This window comes from Chenopodium album, chromosome 12 (assembly GCF_948465745.1).
Source record: "Chenopodium album chromosome 12, dcCheAlbu1.1, whole genome shotgun sequence".
Lineage (NCBI taxonomy): Eukaryota > Viridiplantae > Streptophyta > Magnoliopsida > Caryophyllales > Amaranthaceae > Chenopodium > Chenopodium album.
Window position 1 is genome coordinate 15,007,509 of NC_137845.1, and position 24,016 is coordinate 15,031,524.

At 31.9% G+C, this 24,016-nt stretch overlaps 1 protein-coding gene across 3 annotated transcripts; it reads left to right on the plus strand.

Moving 5' to 3' along the window:
• The first annotated feature begins 250 nt into the window (after window positions 1-250).
• On the plus strand, window positions 251-16,413 carry LOC145570397 (ATP-dependent DNA helicase pfh1-like). Of its 3 annotated transcripts, none has more exons than XM_081629465.1 (6): window positions 251-406; window positions 732-866; window positions 6,011-6,132; window positions 12,121-12,251; window positions 12,324-12,397; window positions 14,774-16,413. In XM_081629465.1, exon 6 carries the CDS (start codon window positions 15,148-15,150, stop codon window positions 16,240-16,242), a length of 1,095 nt encoding a protein of 364 aa, XP_081485591.1. In that variant the 5' UTR covers window positions 251-406; window positions 732-866; window positions 6,011-6,132; window positions 12,121-12,251; window positions 12,324-12,397; window positions 14,774-15,147; the 3' UTR covers window positions 16,243-16,413. The 3 variants fall into 3 exon arrangements, with proteins under 3 accessions (XP_081485591.1, XP_081485590.1, XP_081485588.1); XM_081629464.1 differs by having other exon boundaries at window positions 732-862; window positions 5,997-6,132; XM_081629462.1 differs by having other exon boundaries at window positions 732-862.
• The last annotated feature ends 7,603 nt before the right edge of the window (window positions 16,414-24,016 follow it).

The window sequence follows — 24,016 nt, forward strand, 5'->3', positions numbered from 1 at the left end:
ACCCGCCATTGATTATGTAAAGAGATGTCGTTTCTTAAGGGAAATGCTAAAAATATTAAATCTTATATCTACACTCTTTAAAAAGAGAGAAGATATGCGAAACTATTCCTTATGAACAGTAGGACAGTGTGATGCCGAAAATACCCTTGCCTTAATAACTTATTTACGATCTTGCCATTGCACGTTGAGCTGCGTTACTTTCCACCTCACTGTCCTACTTTTTCCGTTCCACCTCACAGTCCTACTTTTTTCGACTTCTTTTTCCCTGAAATCACTATCCATCACTCATTTTTTCCATCTTTTTTTTCTCTTTCTTTGTACTTGGTTTGTCTTTCCTTCTTCTTTTCTCTTTCTTTTTTGTTTGTTTAATTTGTTCTCCATTGAAGCTTTTTCCGAGCTTCGTTTGGTAAGTCTTGTCTTGGCTGTAGATGAAGTGACTTTATAAAGAGTGTAGATTTGTTTGATTTTTTGGATTGAGCTTATAATTTGATTTTTGAATGTCGATTCTTTGGGTGTTGGTTCTAAGTTGGGTTTAGCTACTTCGATCTTAAGGTCTTTGTTCATTTTATTCTTTTTTTAGTTGTTCAAATTAAAAGGATTCCAAGTGGAGATTTTAGGATATAATATCTTAATCCTAATTTGTGTTGGTTGTTTTACAAGCGTCTGGATTTGTGTTGTTGTTTGGAAATTTTTGAATTGCTTCTGATAATTGTGTTCTACATTGCATGCAGTTGATCGCTTTGTCTTTGGTGAAGGTGTTAGCGAGCTGGGTGTATATGCTGTGACCATCAGGAGAGAGAGAAAATTATTCGAAAAAAAACTTCTATGTTGCAGATCAAAATCCCTTTTGTTTGCTAATAATGTAGGTATCACGAAATTCAAACAGAACCCATTTTTATTTTGCTAATTCTTTCATTTATTTAGTATTATATTTGAATTTTTTTAATTAAATTTTGCTTTTTTTTAGACTACAAAAGTTAAAGTTGGAAACCTGTCAGATCTAGCAACTGAGAGAAATTTATGATTTCTTCTCATTTTCTGGTGAAATTCAATACATTGAGATCCAGTGGTTTGTTGTTACTCTTCTAAATTTGGACATTTACCAATTAATTAATTAGTTAATGGGTATTTCTTGTTTAACTCCATTAATTTTTGGGTAATCAGTTAACTCAAAGAGTGCATTTGTTACTTTTAAAGAAGAGAAAGCTCTTGAAATCGCCTTGCTGTTACTGGTATATATTATTTCCTTCTTTGCATATTGTAGGCGTCGTTTGAAGTGCGCCTACGTTAAGCATGTTGTGAATATGCTCGGCACTCATAGGAAGTAGGAATTGACTTATACGATTAGGGACAAGGAAAGTAGGGAGCCGCCAACAAGTTTTTAAAGAACTTGTAAACCATTCACGGATCATAAAAGGCAACCACGATTGAGGGACAACCAAAGGCAACAACGATTGACCCGTGAAGGTTACACCCAATTCATAATCCATGAGATTACTAACTCCATATGGTTCAAAACCACAAAAGGAGGATCGGGGATGATGGTACGAAGTGAGTCATGGAGTCACGTTCGCCCGTATTGGCCTCTACTCGATTCTTACAGTGAAAAGTGATTCCTGCGATCTCAAAGGCATGCAAACAAAGATTCAATTCTCTCCAAACTATTATTACGCTAAATTGGTTGAATATTAATGCAACATATAATTCTAAAATATTTGTGATCACTTTATTTAATAACAAGATTAAAAAGGAACATAAACCGGTCGTCCAAATTATCTTATTAGGCGTGATTTCCAATTACATATTCCCTTTAACATGAAATATGGTGATCATAAATAACAATAGAATAAACATTAATATTGAAAGCAATTCAACAACAAATTGTTAGTCAAATCAAATGTAATAAACCTAATCATGATACTAGCAACAAGAATAAAATAAGTAATTAAATTAATTAATTACTCACATTCCGCGCATTCCTTTAAATTGCTACATCATGAATAAATTGTTAGTAACTTTAATAAAAATATAAATCAAATGGAAATTAAATTAAATTAAATTAAATTAAATTAAAAGTAGAGTTGATTTGGTCCAAACCCTCAGTCAATTATACCTTTCACGTCTTGGTTTAAGGACAGAACCTCGGGTTAAGTATGGATTCCTTGGAGTGCTTAAAGAAGGAATAATCTAAATAGGAATATAGGTTTAAGGTTTAGAATATGAGAGAGAAGAGAATGATTTTTGGTGTAGAAGAGAGGAAAAGAGAATGATTTGGTGTAGAAGAGAGGAAGAGAATGATTTGGTGTAGAAGATAGGAAAAGAGTGATTTGGTGCCCCGAACTGTAGAAAGGAGAGGGGTATTTATAGAGAAAATGAGCTGAGGGAACACACGGAACCTTAAAAAGATAAAAACCCTAAAAAAGGTTGCCGCTACACGTCAGCATGTTGCCGCGACACGGCAAAATATGCCGTGACACAGTATAATTTGGTGTGACGCGGGGTAATTTGGTGTGACACGGGACAGAAACAGGCCTAAAAGATAAAACGCGTGAAGTCTGACACACGGGGAAAACACGGGAATTTCCTGTGACACGGCACATGTACAGTGACACGACAGAAAATGCCGTGATGCGGAAAAGTCCACCGCGGCGCGGCACGTGGCGCCGTGTCACGGTGTACTTTGTGACACGGCAGAAAATGCCGTGACGCGGCAAAAACTCCACCGTGGCGCGGCACGTGGCGCCGTGTCACGGTTTACTTTTTTATTCGAAATGCGTGAGCAAAGGAGGAAAAAACACAAAAAAAGCACCGTGACACGGTGTAGTGTACCGTGTCACGGAAATAAGCACCGCGCCACCTCACCCTTTGCCGCGTCACGGCATTTTAGCTGCTGCGTGGTAATTCTAGTTTTTTTACGCGTTTTTAAAACTATAATAACTTTTGATCCGTAACTTGGAATAAGGCATATAATATATCATTGGAAATCTTATCAAGTCTAATTTCCAACCCAATTGGAATCAGGTCAAAATCATTTGTAGATTTTAAAATATGGCCGTTTTAGTGAAAGGGTGTCGGTATTTTTGGGCCGAGTTTAGTATTTTGCTCATATCTTCTTCGTTTTAAATCGGAATTGGGCTTATGATATATTGTTGGAAATCTTATTTCAAGGCCTATCCAACCAAATAATAATTGGATCAAAATTATAGTGCCACAAAATCAGTTTCTCTCGGTTTTGTGATGTGGACACGAAAAGAGGAAAACAAGTTATGGTGTAGGGAAATCAGCTAGGAAATCGGTTTATGAAATGTATTGAATAGAAACAAGGATTTAATCACTCCAAATATTAAATACTCAACCCGACCAATAATGGTGGTGAAAGGTTGTTCATCATCGGGTTTGGTTTTGGGGAGACATTTTTAGGTGTCTACACATATTAATTTTGAATTTCATTTAATATCTGTTTTAATTTATTATTTTTTCTTTTATAATTATTATTTTCTTGTTTGTTTGTAAAATTATAATTTATTTTAAATTATTAATTAGTTGAGGGTTGAGGAGGACAGGGAAAATTTGAACTCGTAACCTTTAATCGTGAATACTGAGGAATACAGACCGTAGTTGTGGAGTTTTAGCTAATATGTTATGCTTAATGAGAGTGCACTTGTTTGTAGTGTGGTGTCTATTTAAACAAGGTGAATATTGTAGTTAGTATAGTTACTCACGTCTTTGTTAGGTAGGAAAATGAGGAGTGGAAATCAAGAGCAAGTAAATTTGCACCCACTCATAACAAAAGCTCACCTCGTTAACTTGTTTATCTTGAGTTAATCCCAACTCAGCCTATACTTTGCACATAGGTTAGGAATGTAATTAAGGCTATTTCCTATAAGGATCTTCCCCAAGAAGCATGGTTAGAAGCTAAGAGCTGTTTCCCTCTTGCTTCCTTCGAATTACAATATTTCTCTTATGATTTTTGATTTCACTCTTGTACTATTCGAATTGCAAAGTCCTGCTTGCTATTTGAAGCTGACGTGGTATTGGTAGTGCTTTGTTTCAATTTTATGCTTGTGCAAACCAGCATGTTTAGTTCACAACACCCATGTTGCACATGGAAATCCTATCAACATGAAGTACTGCTAGAGGAGTTGTTCAATGAGAGAACAACAAGAACATTTCATCTGTATATCCTGCTTCTTTCCCTTATTTGTAAATATTTCAATGCTGTATGATGTAATAATGAAATTTTTAATCAACTGGTTATATGTAATGAGATTCCTATAAATTGTGGATGTTGTTTGTGGTGCTCTATGCCCTTATTATGTTTTATTCTATCCCTTATCTAATTTACTGTTATTGTGTACAATTCTCTAAATTTGAGCTGTCTTTGTACTACTTGACATTGATTGTGTCTCTGATTTGGTCAGAACTCGCATGTGAAAGAGAGTGCAGTAGAGGTATTAGAACAAATTGTAATTTTGGATGTACAACCTGACTGCAAATGTAGGATCACTTATGTATTTTGTATAGCCCTATGGCGTGTGCAATGTGCCGAATATTCTTTTGAACTAAACTTGGCTTTGTAGTAGACAAGTAAATTCTATAGAGAACAGAATGAGGAATTTTTTTGGGTTTAGTTGTGTGAAAGTGACTTGAGCTGATGATTACAGCCTTGATATGTCAGTCGAAAAGGTAACCTTTGAGGTTTTTTTTCTTGATAGATCTTTTTTTCGTGAACATTGTTAGTGTTGTGTGATAAATTTTAGTTGCAAAGAAATTATTTGCTTCATTGCCATCTTTTTCTCTTCTCTTAGGTGGTGGAGTTGATTCTCCTCTATATCGTCATAACATCTGATTCAATGACACCTTTTGCCTTCTTCCCCCGCTCCCTCCCCTGCCATCACCAACACTTCCTTTCTGCCTGCCAACCTTTAAATCATCCATCAGAACAAGATTCCTGCTCAAAATGTCTATTATTGAAGTCGTAGCAGGCCTAGCAGCCTGCTTACATTGATCATTTATATTTCTTGAATACTCATAATCATTTGAATTGAGTAGCCTAGAATCTTTTTCGAGGGTGTGCAGGTAAAGAGTCTCCGAATTTCATCTTACTTAGTTTCTTCTTAGATGCTTCTCCAATCCTTCTGAAAGCATCGATCTGTTCTCTTCTTTTAAATAGGTTTTTAGCCCTTTTAGCCTTGTCAGTCACTGTAGAATACTCTTTAACTGACAGACTATTTCTCTTTGGTTTTTGTTAATTATTGTAATAATCGAATGCTCTGCTTTCATTGCTCGATCAAGCTTTGATCTCAGCTAATGTAACAGATTCAGTCATCTTAGTAGTATCCTCGAGTTTCTTGGCTATAACCCACCTCATTTCTGTCATTGTAAGGCTTGTTTTCGTCTGTTCTACATCCGACATTGCCTTCAGAACTTCTAATCTAGCTTCTTCTCCTATCTCCATAAACTGGTCGGCTTTATAATTCAACTCTTGTAGCTTTCTTGATATTGTTAACGGGGTAGATGATCCACCTACATTGACAGTACGCAAATTTTGCAATACCATTGAGGCTTTTTCTTTGCCCATTTTCTTACTGAGAGCCTCAACAAAAACGCGCAGTTCAGCAATATGCAAGAGATGGTGAATTCCACCTTTATAGATGGACAAATCTAATTAATTGTTTTAAAAATGGATATTGGTGTTTCTCCATTTGTCACATAACTGTAATATAGATAATTGTGTTTAGACTCTTCTATTGTTGGCCACTCACATATGACAGTATTGCTAGCTTGTTTTTTTTTTAAAAGCTTTTCTTTCCCCTCTACTATAAATTGGATTGTATGGCTTTTTTTTTCCTGGATATCTTTATCTATGATTTAGAAGGATAGACGAGTTTCTTGGTTTAAACATGTAATTTGTTGGATAAACTTGGAAAGGAAAGTACATTATGATGTGCATGCTTAATTTTATATTCCCGGTAAAAACTTTAACAGTTCAGTAGCTTTCTCTTTGCAGAAATATTTCGCGTGTATATTGAACTTTGCAACTTGGATCAGTTTGTCAAGGCTAGAAATTGAGCAGGGTGTCTCGGGTGAAGCTGTAAGCCTATAATTGAGCTGGGTGTACCTGTTTTCAAGGTACTTGCTTCACTGATTGCCTATTTCTATTATCTTCCTTTGAGTGCTGGATTTTTATTGCTATTTTGTGTTAATTCTAGTTATTTGAAGTGGTGTTGATTGTAAATGAGTGGTTTTAGACAATATGTGTTACAGGTGAGTAGGAGGGTTCGAAAGTTGTGCTTAGCTATAGGGATGTGTGTTTCTTTTGTTGGATAAAAAGCTATGTGTTTAAAAGGAAAGCCCAGGGCTATGCTAAGTGTTTAAAAGGAAGGATCAAGGATTTAGGTTGGAATGGGCATTTATATAGATATGTTTTTACAAAGTCTCAAAATATCTTAAAATGACACACATTTCCTTTTATTGTGTTAGTATAAGAATATCTATTCTCTTGATATAGGCAGTTAGGTTTAATAATTATAAAAACTTATTTGTTTTCATTGTATTATAGGATCCGTTCCGTATGTAGTTGTTCATAATATATAGGGATGGAAAACGCAAAGGAAATTGAATCTGCAATTGCGCATTATAAAAGTTTTTGTAGAGTTCCTAAGCGTATCATGGAGGTCCTGAAACTGGGAATTTTGGGGATAGAGAAAGAGATTAATCAGAAGAAGGTTGAGTGATTTGGTGTTGAAAAATGCAGCAAATGGAGTGTGCAATTGACCAAGCACCTATTGTGGTGGAACCGTGGAAGGCCTTGTTAGATACCTAAATTGGGTGGAGCAGGTCACTAATGAAGGTAGTTCATAGTTTAAAAGATTAGAAGAGGATAAGAAGAAAGAAAAGGAGGAACTTGATTCGGTTCTAATGAAGTATAACAAGTGGGCAATTTGTAGGGGTCGGTGAACTATTTTGGATAAGTGGTGTGTTGTGGTAGTGAAAAGCATAGTAAGGGTTCTGATTATAGTTTTTTGAAGGAAGAAATGTATTTTGTATTTTGAATGTTATATATAGGAAGCTAGGACTTGACTATTTTGGAGGTGGTTTGGAGGTTTTGCAGTTTGCTATTTAGATATTGGTAGGAGGTTAAATAGATCGCAAGTTGTGTAAATCGTCGAATTTTGTAGTGTTTTTTGAATGATAATTATGATATCAATGAAATAATTATGGTTTCTGAAATTTGTAGTTGGATTGAAATAGATATTTTGATTGTTTTGTTAATAGAGAATACAAATTCCTTTTCTCTCTTTTCCTTATTCTTTAAGGAGTGGTAAATACTTACTAGAATGATATAATATAATAGGTGTCGTTTAATTTTCAACTACCAGTGTTGATATTACAACTACCAATCTATTTTCATTCTATGATGGATGGTGTCATGGCACTCTAATTTTGAACACTGTTGATGTTACGATACTTTAATTCCATTTGTGTTTACTGTTCTGTTAACCCAATTGCCTTATATTGCAGCAAACGTTGCTCAAGAAATTTAGTCATGCATTTTCATGTGCTCACACTTTTTCACGGTGCTACTGTCTTTGTTATTAGTTTCTTGTTTATTTCAATCACATGTCTGTCAGTCTGTCTCTCTGATGTAGAGGATTATATTTAGTAACAAGATCAGCTTAGAGCAAGATAAAAGCTGATAAACGAGAGGTTTATAGACTGTTTTCATCGATCAAGTACAGATACCTAATAATCATCTAATATCAATTCGAAAATCTAAGGTATATCTTTAATTATTTTGGTCGATCTTATGGAGTAATTTTCTCAAATTCGACTACTGAGATAATTTCAGACTCTTTTTTGGTTTTAAGTTCTGATTATTTTGATGGGTTATATTCATAATCAGAGATTGTGATGGATTTTGTTGATAAAATTGTGATTTTTGTATTTTTTTTTACGGTCTAAATTTTGTTACTGTAGTAATTTCCAAATATTTCAGAAAGTTCGTGGTAAAATCTTGAGTTTTAGGGTCTTTGATTTAGAAAATGGGTTGCATTTCTCCTCCTCAGGGTCTTAAATCATCAATATTCTTGGTTTTGGGGGAAGTAGGTCTAATTTGGGAGGTGGTTATAATTATAAGGATTATAGGACTTACGCTTATTAGGGAAAATCGGAGCCATATGGTGCTCGAATGACGGAGTTGAAATCAGCTAATTGGTATGGGAAGCACTCATTTTCTGAATTGATTTTGACCTGAAAGATTTAATTCAATTTGTATTTGTTATTTGAATTTATCTTTGATTTTGCTGCTCTATATACTGAGATATGGAAGAATAACTGAGATTCGAGCTAACAACCGCTAAATGAGTGCTTAATGTTGTTTGTTTAGTTATTGAACATAGTATATTCGTGGAATGACTGAGATTTGATACTTGAATATGCATATATTGGATGTATTTTGAATAATTAAGAATATACCTGCAATTTTGTAGGAGTATTTGGATGTATACTAAAATTCTTGCAATTTCATAAGAGTTTGGACTTATTTTGGATATTTGAGTATAATTCTGCAGATTTAAAAGGGATATTGGATTTTATTTTGGATGTTTGTGAACATTCCTGCAGTTTAATAGGATGAGGTGTTGTGGATACAATATGTGTCGGCAGAATATTGTAGTTGAAATGAATAAGGATGAGAATGTTGGTGAGAAGAATATTTTGATTTATTGGTTTTGAATGCTAGATTGAAGTGAGGTACTATTTGAACTGGATTGTCGATTCTCTGGAATTGGATGACTTTGCTTCAGTACTAATTACCAACATACTTGTAGTATGCTAGCTCACGCTTGTTTCATCTTGGAAGTGGAATGCATGGATAGAGTAAGGCAGTATTAAGTAATGGATTTGATTATTGCTTTTCTGGAATTGTTGGCTTAATTTGATTAGAGTCTATCTTGAAAGCTTCTTTCAGTACCATATTTCTGCAAGTTTAGCTGAATTGGCGTCTTAGGAATGTTATGATCAGTTGAAAGCAGTTTTATTCACCTACTTTTGCTCATGTTTTTTCTGTTCAATTAGATGTAGATGTACTTTATTTCATGAATTTTTGCTTAGATTTGTTGTGTTTCATTTGGATTTGATGTGAACGTAAGTGTTTAAAGCAAGTGTAGTATTGTCACGATCTCGATTGTGTGTATATATTAGATTGATTTGATGAGGTATTTTTTTGATTATTTATTTTACTGGGATTGACTTATGTTTGACTTATTAGCAATTAATTAATAGCTTTTGATGATGGAGTACATTAATTAAGATTATTGTGAATTTATTTATTGATATGGTTACTTCGCTTTTCACTTGATGAAATTGAATTTATGACTAATTATTATCTTAAAATTTATGACTAATTTGCTAATGGCTAAACATGTGAAGGCAAATCCTGTCATACTATGACTAATTATGCATACGATGGATTATAATTATAATAGTTAAAATTGATACAATAATAATAAGGTATTAACATTTTTACCAAAATCAATTCAATTAATAAGGCTAATTATTAATAAGGATATTATGACTAATTCGCTAATGGTGATAATTATAATTATAATAGAATAAGGTATAATTTAAATACAATTATCATTATCACCTTATTATAATAATTTACGGACAATTAGTTATACTAAGGCTATTATGTTATAGCCATTAGCAAATTAGTTATAATAAGTATTTCCACTTATACAATAAGTAATCAAATACCCTCTTCCTTTATTGATTTCACCATTAACGGTGCTCGTGAGCTTGTTCATCTTCTTGCTCCAATCTGTATTGAAGCAGGCATGAAGCTTCTTTTCTTGAACATGGCAAGAGGGATTTATTTTAAAGGAAAAATGACTAAAACACCCGGTAATATATTTTCAAGTTTATCATAGTGACAAACTTGGATTTCCCCATATTAAATAGAGTTAAGTGACCTTTGAATGTAATTTATCATGGTCGTGCATATCACCCGTTAGTATCTAAATTCTATTAGGATGGTCGTATCTAGCCATAGGGACACATTTCTTCTTAAGGTAGATCTGGTTCAACCTTAATTGGTACTACTTTTAGAGAAATCTCTGTTGGAGGAGGTGGATGTGGAGGAAAGTTTTCGCTGATCCACTACCATTTCCATTTTCATCATGTGGATCCATATTTTATCAGCCCAACTTTTTATTACCTTTACCTGAAGGTTGTCCTTGCTATACAAAACCTTGTATGTTTGTATTAAAGTACAATATTATGATTAGATGAGATGATCATATATAGTAGAATATGATGATCTAATAAAGTTATTTATTTGTTAGATAATTATAACTTTTTTATTTTACAACTTTTTGTTTTTTTATAAGGGAATTAGGATATGCTTAACTTGATTTTTTAAGATTGGTTGGTAGACAACTTTTATTACATATATAACAATAGATACACCTTAAATTTGATATGATGATCTAATCTAATAAAGTTATTTGTTTGTTAAATCATCATATTCTAACGAAATCAATTAATAAGGTTGTCTTTAGGTTACCCCTTCACTGATACCTTTTGCCAGGTTACTGCCTTATTCTGCTCCTTCCTTGTTTAGATTTATGTGTTAAGTGATGTAGCTTACATTTAATGCAATAGATCCTATGTTACATTTTGCTTTGGGCTTTTAAGTTGTGACACATTTGTTAGTAAGTGTACTTAATCTTGTTTAGTAGGAAGATTCTTTTAGCTCAAATGGATTGATAAGTACATCGTTTCCTAAATACAGGTTATGGATTCTAAATCAATGAGGATAACTATTAGATTTCATTCCTTGATAGAACGGATCACTGATCATCTCCATCTTCAAAATCCGGTGTATGCCTATGTAGATGGAACCAAGAATAGTGCATCTTTATCGATTAAGTCATATGACAGTTCTAAAGAATTTTTCTTCATTGGCGATGAAGCTGATACAATAGAAGAGTGTACTTGAATTGATGACATATTATAAATTTACGGTTGATGATGTCGTTATGGTAAAGTTAAGATGTATCGCACGTGTGAAAAGTTATACAAGCGTAAACTTCTTGAGATGGGTTGCATTGTTCCTCTTAAGGAAGAACTTGATGAAAAACAAGTTATGGATGTAGGACCTCTTGGGAATAGCGAATCCATAGTGATAGATTTTATTGAGCTACTTCAAACTATTATTCTCAAGACAGGTGCTATTGTAACTCCTATAGAGAGTGTTTGGGGACAGAGAATTAGGTTATATATCTTGGGTTGTTGTAGAATATCGTCATCATGGTGGTACAATAGAATGTTTGTTTGAGCAACCTTCTCCTCAATTGAATGAGGCTGAACAGAATTTAGCAAGGAGAACGATCAATTTCCTGTTCCTACAATATGATTTCGAAATTATAGATGTTAATTATGATGCGGCATTGGCTAGCAATAAAAGGTGTTCTTTGGTTCGTGATAATTTTATGCTATTAAAGAAATGTCGAGTTAAACAATCTCACCATCTGCACGCAGATTTAGATGCAGACAAAATTAAGAGTGGCAAACCTGAGATTGACAGTAATAAAAAATTAGACACTACATCTGGTACCGTTTTATTTAAGCGAAGATCGGGGGGTAGGGGAGATAGTTCAAGTTCTGGTGTTCCTAAAACTGGTACACGCTTGGTTAGTGGTCTACCAGATCTCGAGACTATTGTTAAAAGACCAAAATTTAGCTGATCTAATTATTGTTGTAATCTGGCTTTGGTAGATATAGAATCTGTTTTGTCTATATAACTAGATTAAAATAAAAATTAGGCCTTTTATTAGTTATTGATGTTTTGTACTATGTATGTAAAAGATTATTGGCATGGCTTGTTCTGTTGTAAATATATAAAATTATTGGTCTATATGAAGACAGAAACACTTTTCAAGTAAATTTAATCTACCATGTATATTTGTTCTTTTTAAAAACTGATTTGCTATGTTATGATATTGTATATTTTAAATTCAATTGATCTTTTGTTTACAAGTTTTTGCAATTATTATTGTTAATTTACGTTTGAGAGTGTCACAATAAAAATAAAAGATATATTTTTATTCTTAAAAGGGACCTTGACGATATATACATAATGAAGCGTCATTTAGAAGCACCTTCGAACACTCAAATCGAGGGGTGTACAAATTGGAAACAATCACTCGATGTTCCTCACAAGTGTCTATACAAGAATGTGACGCACTGTAAGTCTCTATGTTAAGCTAACTTGTGTTATAGGTTATTTCTTACTTATATATGTAATTTATTATGCACAGATCCAATTCCATTAAGCATAGGAAGCAGGAGAATCGCTGGCGGAATTCTCAAGTACACTGTGGGAATACTATGGGTAATTATTTCTATTATATTTCAAGATTAGTTCATGAGAAACTTAATTGAAAACCTTTTTAAAAGTGCTTCTGTTGGTTTTTTGGATATTGTTTTGCTTTATGAAAGTATTTTCATTTGGATATGATAGTAATAAAAAATATATATATCAGGGAGCTTTTACACATAATCAAAGAAAGTGTGATGATCAGGGATTGGTGTGTGTTTCTGATTGTTTTTCAATGACTGATTCTATATAATCAAATATATATTGTTGTGTTTCTATTATATTGTTTTGTTTTTTAACAGTATGTTTGGTATAATGTGTGCTTGTGTGGTGTAAATAGAGTCATGAATATACTGTATTTTGGAATCTTTGACAGTAATTATGGTGTTGTACATTGTCAGAGTTGCATGCTTATACATCAGTTAATGATAAAAGTGCTCAGATTGTAATAAATCTTAAAGCATAGGTCAATGATAAAAGCGCTCAGATTATAATAAATCTTAAAACATAGGTCAGTGTATGATTAAAATCATCCTATTTAGACTGTGACAATGCAATGAAAAGTAACATTTAAATTACCTTCTTTTAATGCTGTCAGATATATGTATGTTTTGTATAATACTTAATTTTTTGACAGATCATTTTATTGGATACTTATAACATATACCCATGTTTTTACTATACAAACGCAGCTAGATTTTTACAACAAGATTTTTACACTAACCAACTACGTGGTTTAAACCATAGTTATATTTTTTTTTACTATAAATACATTCCTTGCTATATATACCAACCAATTACATAGTTTAGGCTTGTATACTTCTTCTGCTCATTATTTGATTTAAACCCATATTTTTATTTTTTAATACCTCACAGAAACCTATGTACATCTTCTTCTCATCACCTAATCTAGCTCCATATACATCTTCTTCTCATTAACTAAATAAAAAAATGCCTCCAAAATCAAGTCAAAGAACCAAAAGCCCTTGGCTTCCTCTTATCAATCAAAAATCAATTCCAGCTTATTTCAAAATACCAATACAAATAGACAATAAATCTACATTTGGCATCAAAGTTAGTGCTAATTAATATAGGGAATCGGCATCATAGTTGGTGCTAATGTATTCCTAAAAATAATTCTTTAATACAAATATGTAGCCATTGATTGAATTCACTGTGTGCGGAACATATTTGTATAAGAGTTTCATGATAATCATTTTGGTGTAATGTCAATAAAGAATTCAATATATTTATTGGCAATTAGACACCTATATAACACTCAACTCCTTCATTTAACTAAGTGGAGTTGGTGTTTATGTAAAAGAAATGGAGTTGCCACCTACTAAATATAGTTGGCTTCATTGTTTTCAATTGAATAAAGAGTAATATTTGAATTAAAGTTTCATTACTGAATTTTTTTGTGTAGAACTCCCTCCAGTCCAAAATTCAATAACTAGAATTCTATAGAATTTGATGTAATTTGAGTGATATTTTCGATTATATTATCTCCTTGTATCATAGTTTTTGAAATTGATTTAATAAAAGAACTATACGTTTAAAAAAATTTCTGTTTGCATTACTATGAATTACAAAAATACAAACATGTTATTATTTGTATTCCTTAATCTAACTCATTATATATAGCTCAAAATCTAAATAGAATTCTAATATAAATTATAACTTATATAGCGTTAATAAAACTCAGATTTCCCAAGATACCGATATTCGTTTATAAAATAATTGGAAAATATTCAAAAACAAGAAAATGCAAAGATTTGAAATGAAATTAACGACAAATTTTAGCCATGTGAACTGCAACACAAGAAAAAGCTCATTAACATTCTGTCCAGATTCTCTGATGGGAAAAAAAAGCTTACAGGACACAAAAACTAAATAATGCATAATGAACCATGAAATAAGGCACCTATACAGCAGATATATATGAAAAAAGGCACCCATATATATTTAAAAAACTTTACTCAAAGTCCTTTAACAAGAGGTAAATCTATGAGAAGACAATAAATCTTGGAATTGTTAAGCCATTTAAAGCGATTTCTGATTGATTTATGTGAACTGTGATTGATTTATGTAAATCCTTTAACATTTCATTAAATTGCATATATAATAAGCGATAGAACAATTTTTCCAAAAAAAAAAATGTACAAGATGAACAGGTAAACCAAATAAAAATACAGCAGCTTATGTACACAATTATTTGAGTTGAGTATATTATTGTCTAATTTTTTAAAGTTTGATAAGTAAAGATGCTTCTAAAATAGAAAAGTTGTATAAAATAACTCAATAGCCTTACTAAGGGAAATTTAGTTCAATATATATGAATTAAATTGCTAAGGGAAATTTACTAAGCTGTATATGAATCTATATGCTTAGCCGAAGCTTCTGAAGTACAATTACCAAATGCTTTGCGAAGGCTTTTTGCAACATTGCTGATCTTCTACCAACCAAGTGATCCATCTGCTTTATGGAACAAGTATTACACAACACTGTTAGAAGATTTCAATCACAAATTTAAGGGTGATACTAATAAAATCAAGCAGCTAACTGTTAGTGTGTTGGAACAACATCTCAAATCAATGGGTAAATCGCTTAAAAGTTTTGGCCTAGATCATTAGAGCTATACCGTTGCTGATGAATTCAGAAAAACAAGAGATATAGCAGATGCTCTAGATACAACTGTTCTTGAGGAATTCATAAATTCAAATGAACGTTTGAACACAGCTCAATTCAAAGCATTCTAGTGTATAATGAGACACATACATGAAGGAAAAGGAGGTACTTTTTTTATTGATGGACCGGGTGGAACTGGGAAAACCTTTTTATACAATTGCTTATATGCAAAAGTTCGTATGATGAATAAAATTGTACTCCCAACTGCAACATTCGGAATAGCGGCATCAAATCTTCCTTCAGGGAGAACAGCTCATTCAAGATTCAAAATACCGGTTGACCATGAGAACTCTTTGACATGTGATGTGCCTAAACAAGGTAGTTTGGCATATTTGATAAAAGAGACAGCTCTAATTATCTGGGGTGAAGCTTATATGGCCAACAAGGCAAATTTACATGCTCTTGATTTGTTGCTCCAAGATTTATGTGAAAATATGGCGCTTTTTGGTGACAAGCTCGTTATTCTTGGCGGAGATTTTAGACAAGTTCTACCAGTTGTACCTCACAAGTCAAAGAGACAAGCTGTTGAAACAAGCATAGTGACTTCGTACATCTGGACAGCTCTGACAAGATTTAAACTAACAGAAAATCAGAGAGCTCGTGAAGACCCAACATTTAGTTTACTCTTGCTGTCTCTTGGTAATGGTGAATTACAAAGAAATGAGAGCGATTATGTCAGACTACCCGACGGAATGATTCAACACTTGCTTATGGAAGAAGATCCCGTTTTGAAGATTGTAAATGCAACATTTCCAGAAGTTGAAAAGGGAACAATAACATTAGATATCTTTGCAAATAGAGCAATCTTAACACCAATGAATGACGATGTTGATTTAGTGAATATAGTCTTAATAGATCAATTTCTAAGAGAATCAGTAACTTACAAAAGTTTTGATGTAATGCTCAATGATACATGCAACATCTATACAACAGAGTTTATAAATAAACTTTGTCCAGGAGGAATGAGTCCCCAAGAGCTTGTCCTTAAGAAGAATTGTCCAGTAATTTTGCTACACAACATAATGCCTTCTGAAGGACTCTGTAATGGTACAAGATTAGTTTGTAAGACCTTTCTACCCAACGTTGTTGTCTTGAGATCTCTATTGGACAATACAAGGGTACACCTGTTTTTGTGCATCAAGCAAATTTGCGACCTCAGCTTCGGCAAATAGCAACTATCCCTTTGCTTTTAAAAGGAAGCAATTTCCAATTAAACTATGTTTTGCCATGACAATTAATAAGTCACAAGGGCAAACATTGAATCGAGTATCAATATATCTTCCTCGGCCATGCTTTTCACATGGTCAGTTGTATGTGGCACTATCTCGGGCTAAAAAGGCTGAAAATGTTGAGGTATATACCACGAAACCACCTAAAGGGTATCATCTAAACTCAATTAAAAATGTAGTATCTTATGATATTTTAAGGTACTCACAAATAATTTAGCACGTAACATTAAAGATTTTGTTTTATGTTCTGGGTACGATATTAGTTTTTGAACTTTGTTATATAAGTGATCAATATTAATGAAAATAAGTTACAATAGATATCGTATCATTACATATTTTTTGATAATCACAGCAAGTTGTTATTTATATATAGACATCATTGCCTGAAATTTTGTAAGTATATCTTCTTAAATCTTTTAAAGTTATCTTTTCTCAGATTAAAATTTGACATCTAAAATTTAAACATATAAACTCCATAATATAAGTTGAACTGATTAAAAGGTTTTTGGATTTCTTTCTATAGGTTTTCCAATTCAGTAGATGAAAAATAGAGCAACAAGGATAGAGTCTCAGTTTAATAGGTACTATTTCCATCTACATTTATTACTTTTACAATAAGTATAAATAAAATTATTGTTTGACATGGATTATAAATTATTTGTTTCATGCTATATATTCAATTTGATTAGTAATTTGGATTTCTTTTTTATTAGTAATTTGATTATCTATAAACAATAAGTAATTTGGACTTCTTTTTTTTATAGAATAAGATTAGTAACAATTTAATTCAATGATTAAGTACTATTGATAAGTGTATCGGAATTTTATTCCTTTAAAATTCATGTCATTGTTATGCATATAAAAAACTTAAAATTTACATACATTTGTAAATGTTACGATATTTTAGGAAAAAAGAAAAAGGAATCTATAATTTTTTTTTATTTAGTAAACCAGAGATAATTACCATGTACCCTTTCTTAAAAAATAATAAAAAGAAAAATAGCTCCCACTGAATTCTAAAACGCTACAATAAAATCGGAATGTAAAATAAAAAACAAAAAGAACAAGATAAAAATAAATTTTAGCTGTCAATCCTTTGTAATTACTATAATACAAAAAAAGGAATTGTTTCTTTTAAAAAAAAAAAATCATTTATTCTATTTTTTTAACTAGCCTGGAAATATTTACTACGTAAGTTTTTTTTTAAAAAAAAATAGTATATAGAAAAATAGCTCCACTTAATTCTAAAACATAACAACAAAATTGGAAGATAAAATAAAAAAGAAAAAGAACAAGATAATAAAAAGTAAAATCACCGTCAATCTTCTACAGTTGCTATAGTACAGGATAAAAGAATTATTTCTTTTTAAAAAGAAACCGGGAATGAAAAAAAAAAAGAAAGGATGAACGTACTTTTTTTTAAGAGAAAAAAGATAAAAAAAATTTATCTTTCTTTCCTTCTTTAGCAAGACATCTGTTTTTGACCTTATTTCTTTACTCAAAATACATAAAAACAAACTGAAACTTTAGAAATAATCTCATTGTAAAAGTATGAGGTGTTAAAGGAATGTAGTAGGTAATGTGCAGCCAAAAAAAAAAAAAAAAAGGAAAACAGTAATAGAGATGCATAGTACTTTGCTTGTGAAATTAGGAAAACTTAAAGTAAAGAAAGTATGGGCTCATGTACTATTATGGAAATATTAATGGTTAACATATTAGACTAAAATTCCATACCATTCTTATCTTTCTTCAACAGAAAAATGAATATTAGAATAATAGATAAAAAAAAAAAAAAAAAAAAAACAACTACACCTACGACAAATTTATTTGTAGTTTATCAATAACATCTGAGTAATTTTGCCACTAACTATAATTACAAAAATCTTGTATCATGAACCTTCTCTTGAGTACAATCTTTACCACATAATAATTTATTTTAATTATTTTATACTCAATTCAATCTTTACCAATCAATAAATATTAAAATAATTTTACTACTATTCATAAAGCTAAGACTTCCTTTTTTTTCATGAACCTATTTTTTGCACTATATAAAGACATCAAGTCCATTACCACTTACACTCTTTTACTCAACATAAACCTACTATAAACAACAAAAACTCATTCAAAATATCTCCAACAAATCTAAACAAAACCTCATTGTATTGATAGAAAGTTACAAGGTAAGATATCTAATTATTCTTTAATTGTTCTTATTGATACATTTCACACATCATACATCTCATGCATGTAAATATGGTTCTTGTAGTTCACAGAAGAAGAAAAAAAAAAAAAAAAAAAAAAAAAAAAAAAAAAAAAAAAAAAAAAAAAAACCCTTATACTTACTTAGGTAAATATAGGATTATAAATAATAATATAAAAGAAATTTTGAAATATTTGTGCTTAGTATAATTATTAGTTAGCTAATAATTGTTTTTCATCCTAATCAAGACACTACACATATGACAAAACAAATCTTAGCTTTTCTAAATTTATAGCTTTATTCAAGTATTATTATAAATAATAGATACAAGTTATATTATCAAACCATAGATCTTTTTTTTTCCTGTTCAGAATGATAACAGAACGCATGTATCTTGATGAGCTTAATCCTAGCTCCATGAATTTCACAGTGAAAGTTAAGGTTGGTGAAAATGCAAGACAAAAGATATCTTCCAATTCTAAAGCAACAATCTTTCAAACTTTATATCTACTTGATGAAAAGGTATATTTTGTCTTTTTGGATTTTATTAAGATACTATCTATGACCCTTTTTAGATGCATTTATTAAGTTAGATCTGCTTTCATTAAAAATAAAAAAAATAAAATAAAAATAAAAAAAACATTTTGCATGGATTTAATGGCTTGACGTATATCTAATTGCCTAGAAATACTCACCTAGGGTATCATAGAAAAATCCACATGCAATTCTTGGTAGATTAAATTCACCAGTCAAAATTATATATATTCTACCTTCATGATAATTATTATTGAGAGAATTCTATATTGAAATTAGCTGATTTGGACTACACTTGTAAAGTTTAGACTTGTATTCAAACCACCCCTTTGAAGGACATAAATGAAATATTCAGTAAAAATACTTCCAAATATGAATCTGCTAGAGTACAAACTTCAATATGCCTATAACTATTTATTAGGAGCTAAATCTGCTAGGGTTTATAATGTATAATTATCTCAATAAAGTTTTGAATCTTATTGTGCTATACTATAAAATATTTTTATTTTCGCATAAAAATAATATGATTTTTTTGGTCGTCCTATTTCTGTACCAATGTTATTTAAAACAAGGAAAAAAAAACTGAATAAAATTGCTCTACTATTAAAGTTAGTGACCACAACCATTATAGTACGTAACATATAAGTAAACAAGCAGGGTTAAATCTTATAATGAGAAAAATGGTTGTGGTAAAAAAGTACAATTAATCATATTATGCCAACTTAGATTTCTGATCCACAGCTTAGACAGATTTAGCAATAGAAGGTTAGCTTCACTCCACTAATATTAATTTTTTGCTTAGACACTCATTGATGCCCTTAGTTAGAGAACTAAAGTGATGCTGAGCTTTTATGCAGGAGAATAATATCATTAGTTATGGTGCACCTTAAGTAGCAGATATAAATTTGGTTATGTGACCTTGTGAGTGCAAGTTAGTGTAAGATTAACCAAAGAAGCAAATCATTCTATTCTACAATGTGGACTGTATTTTTTTTTTAGGATTTTTTAGATTTTAACACCATAAAAAAACGAAAAAATGATTTTTAACACTACCCAAAAAAAAACTTTTATTTTAACACCATAAATTTTTCATAAAATTTGATTTTACCACCACTTAACGGTTGCCGTCCAAAAATCCATTAAGGCCCTGTTCTTTTGAGCTTCTCGGCAGGGCAGAGCAGAGCAGAGCAGAGCAGAGCAGAGCAGGTTTCAGCAAAGCAGAGCAGAGCAGAGCAGATTGAAGCAGAGCAAAGCAGAGCCGAGCAGAGCAGAGCAGATTTCATTATTATTATAATTATTATTATTATTATTATCTCAAAAACAAAAGTCATACAACCTACAATAAATTAGTGGGAAGCCGTGATACAATCTGGGCCCCCACTCCTCTAGCTATAGCAAATCCTACCCTAGTGAAGATATGAGCTGCAGCACGAGCCCCAATGTCTTGCGTCGTCGAGAACCTCTGAATCCGCTTCTGTAACGCAACAGCCTCCTACTATTATTATTATTATTATTATTATTATTATTATTATTATTATTATTATTATTATTATTATTATTATTATTATTATTAGTACTACTACTACTACTACTACTACTAATACTATAATAATAATAGTAATGATTTATTATTGTTATTAAATATTAAATATTATTATTATTATTATAATTATTATTATTATTATTAATACTACTACTACTACTACTACTACTACTACTACTACTAATACTACTACTACTACTACTACTACTACTACTACTATTACTATTATTATAATCATTAAATTTTATTATTAAATATTAATTATTATTAATATTATTAATATTATTAAATATTAATTATATTATTATTATTATTATTAAATATTAATTATATTATTATTAATATTATTATTATTAAATATTAATTATTATTATTAAATATTAATTATTTATTATTATTATTATTAAATATTAATTATTATTATCATTAAGTATTAATTATTTATTATTATTATTAAATATACATTATTATTATAATAATTCAATATTAGGTATTAATTTTAAGCAGAGCAGGGCAGGGCAGAGCAGAGCAGAGCAGAGCAGAGCAGATTTCAGCAGAGCAGAGCAGAGCAAAGCAAAGCAAAGCAGATTTCAGCAGAGCAAAGCAAAGCAAAGCAGAGCAGAGCAGCTCTAAAGAACGGGGCCTAAGTGGGGTCCATTGTGCCACGTGTCATCATATTATTAGTTTAGAAAAAAAAAACCAAAACCCTAAACTAACCCAGCCAACCCCATCCTCACTGTCGGCACAGCGGCGCCAGCCGTTACCCCACCCAAACACTCCAGTTCCCAGCCCCAACCGCCGCAAATTTCATTCCCTCCCTTTCCCCCTCCCCAAAACCGTCAAAAACTCTCAACGGCCGCTTAAAATGGGTGGCCGTTTTTCAAACAACCCAAAATCAACGACCATTAACGGCCACCAAAGGTCGAAAACGACCAGTTTAGGGCTTAAGTGGTCGATCTCGACCATAAACCGGTCGTTTTCGACCCTTAGAACCCAGTTTTGCTTGGCGGTTTTGGGTGGTTCGAAAAACGGCCACCCATTTTTGGTGGCCGTTGGGGTTAGGTTGCCGGTTTTAGTGAGGGGGAAAGGGAGGGGGTGGAGTTACGGTGGTTGTGGCCGGGAATTGGGGTGTTAGGGAGGGGTCGTGGCTGGCGCCGCCGACCGGCGGTGGGGATGGGGTGGCTGGGTTAGTTTAGGGTTTTTGTCTTTTTTTTTAATTTTTTTTATTATTTTCTTCCAATAATATGCTGCCACATAAGCAATGTGGACCCTACTAACGGATTTCATCTACAAACAAGTTAAGTGGTGGTAAAAGCCATTTTTTAAAAAAATTTGTGGTGTTATAATAAAAGTTTTTTTTTTTTTTTTTGTAGTGTTAAAATCCGTTTTATGACTTTTTTGTGGTGTTAAAATCTAAAAAATCCTTTTTTTTATTGTCTATGATTGCGGTTATATAATTTATAAAGTAGCAACAACTACTAAGTATTGATCCCATTACTAAGAGGGTCATTTTTATTATTAGGTTATGTTGTTGGAATAGAAAATTAATAATAAGCCTAATTTCATAATTGAATCAATTATACCTTTTCTCCCTTATTGCAACTATTTTTTTAATCCTTATCTGATATTCGAATCAAATTAGGCTGCTAATGTGTTGCATAACCCTTTAATGGAAGAACTGGACTATGAAATTAGACCTCTAAGTAGAAGTTCTATTAATTAATTGAATTATGAAATTATGTTTTGGTGCAAATCTCTGCTACTCTTCTATCATGCACGACTATTATGATGAATATATATATCAATATATAACCTTGCATATGTGAAAAAGATTCAGATCCACTATCCTTGAAGTCAAACGCAGTTAAAAATTCACCAAAACCATTTTTGGATTTAAGCTGTACATTCTAACATTGACTATTTCTGTTTATTAGTAATGGTAATGGAAAACCTCACCTCAAGCATTATAGGCCATTAATTATAGGTCAAATTAAAGAGATTAAGATAAAGATATTAAAAGATTCAACTGTCTGCTCATTTTCTACATACTATGTCAAAAAAGCAATCTAGATCTTTCAACCCGTGTCCTAGGGGACCGGCCCTGAGGTACAAGAATTCACATTTTAATTGCGATTTTAGCAAGAAATGAATTATTACACTAATCTCTATACTTTTATTGATTAGAATTGAATGTCCTTTGTATCATGCTATCAGTGTAGTTGTACCTTATTGCGATGATGAATACAGACCATCCACTACATCATTTGTGGTAAGCGACAACCAGTTTTCGGTTTTGCCGGCCCTAACCCTCCTAAAAATTCAAAGTTGAGAAAATCACTAATCATGCAAGTAGCTTATGATGTCCAAATTATAGTCGGTATCATTCAATTTGTTTACTTGTACTGTAAAAATTAACTAACCAAAGTCATAAGAGCATGAATATCAAGGAGGATGGCTTTATCCTCTCATTCATTCTCTCTCCTTACCCTATTTTGACACATCATACTCTCTTTCATCCACCTCATTTCCCACTATCTCTTTCCTTTCTTCCATCCTCTTCCATTTATTTTTTCCACAACAAAGGGTATCCTCTTGATATATTTTATATTATAAATATGACCCCACCATCAAATTTAATCTTTGTGAAAGATTATTTGTTATTAATTTCTTTAATGATAAGGTCTAATAATAATAATAATTAGTATTCGATAATTAGCATACATAATAATAATTACCATACTTTACCAACATTTTGATACAATAACACGTGGAATTAGGAATAAAAACACTAATTGATACACTAAAGTACAACAAATACATGAAATTAAAGACAAATAACTAATTATCCTCCTTTTTCCTTACCGATTACTAGTATGTCCAAATCTTGCCCACAAATGTTCTACCAAATCTTGTTTAAGTGACATATGAGTTTGTTTATCGTGGAGATTTTTTGGTGTTTCCATTAATGTGGTTAGATTAGGATTTTGGTAGCACGGGGTTATGGTGAAAGTCGTTGCTCTTCGGTTTGAAGTTCCCGCTAAATACTCGGGTTGTTCAGTAGCAAACTCATTAGGATCCCAATAGTTAAGATAACTATCGCGCTCATCTTCCACGATCATATTGTGCATGATAATACACGCCATAACAATTTTCCACAACATTTTGACACTCCACGCCAAAGCAGGTTGTCTTATAATGGCAAATCGAGCTTGCAATACTCCAAATGCACGTTCTACATATTTTCTAATACTCTCTTGTTTGGTAGTAAACAATCGTTGTTTAGGGGTTTGCGGTGCAGTTATCGCATCTATAAATGTTGCCCATTTTGGGTAGATCCCATCTGGGAGATAATACCCCTGATTGTACGTATTTCCATTCACGGTGAACTGAAGTTGTGGAGCACGACCATTTAAAATGTCGTCAAAGACAGGTGAACG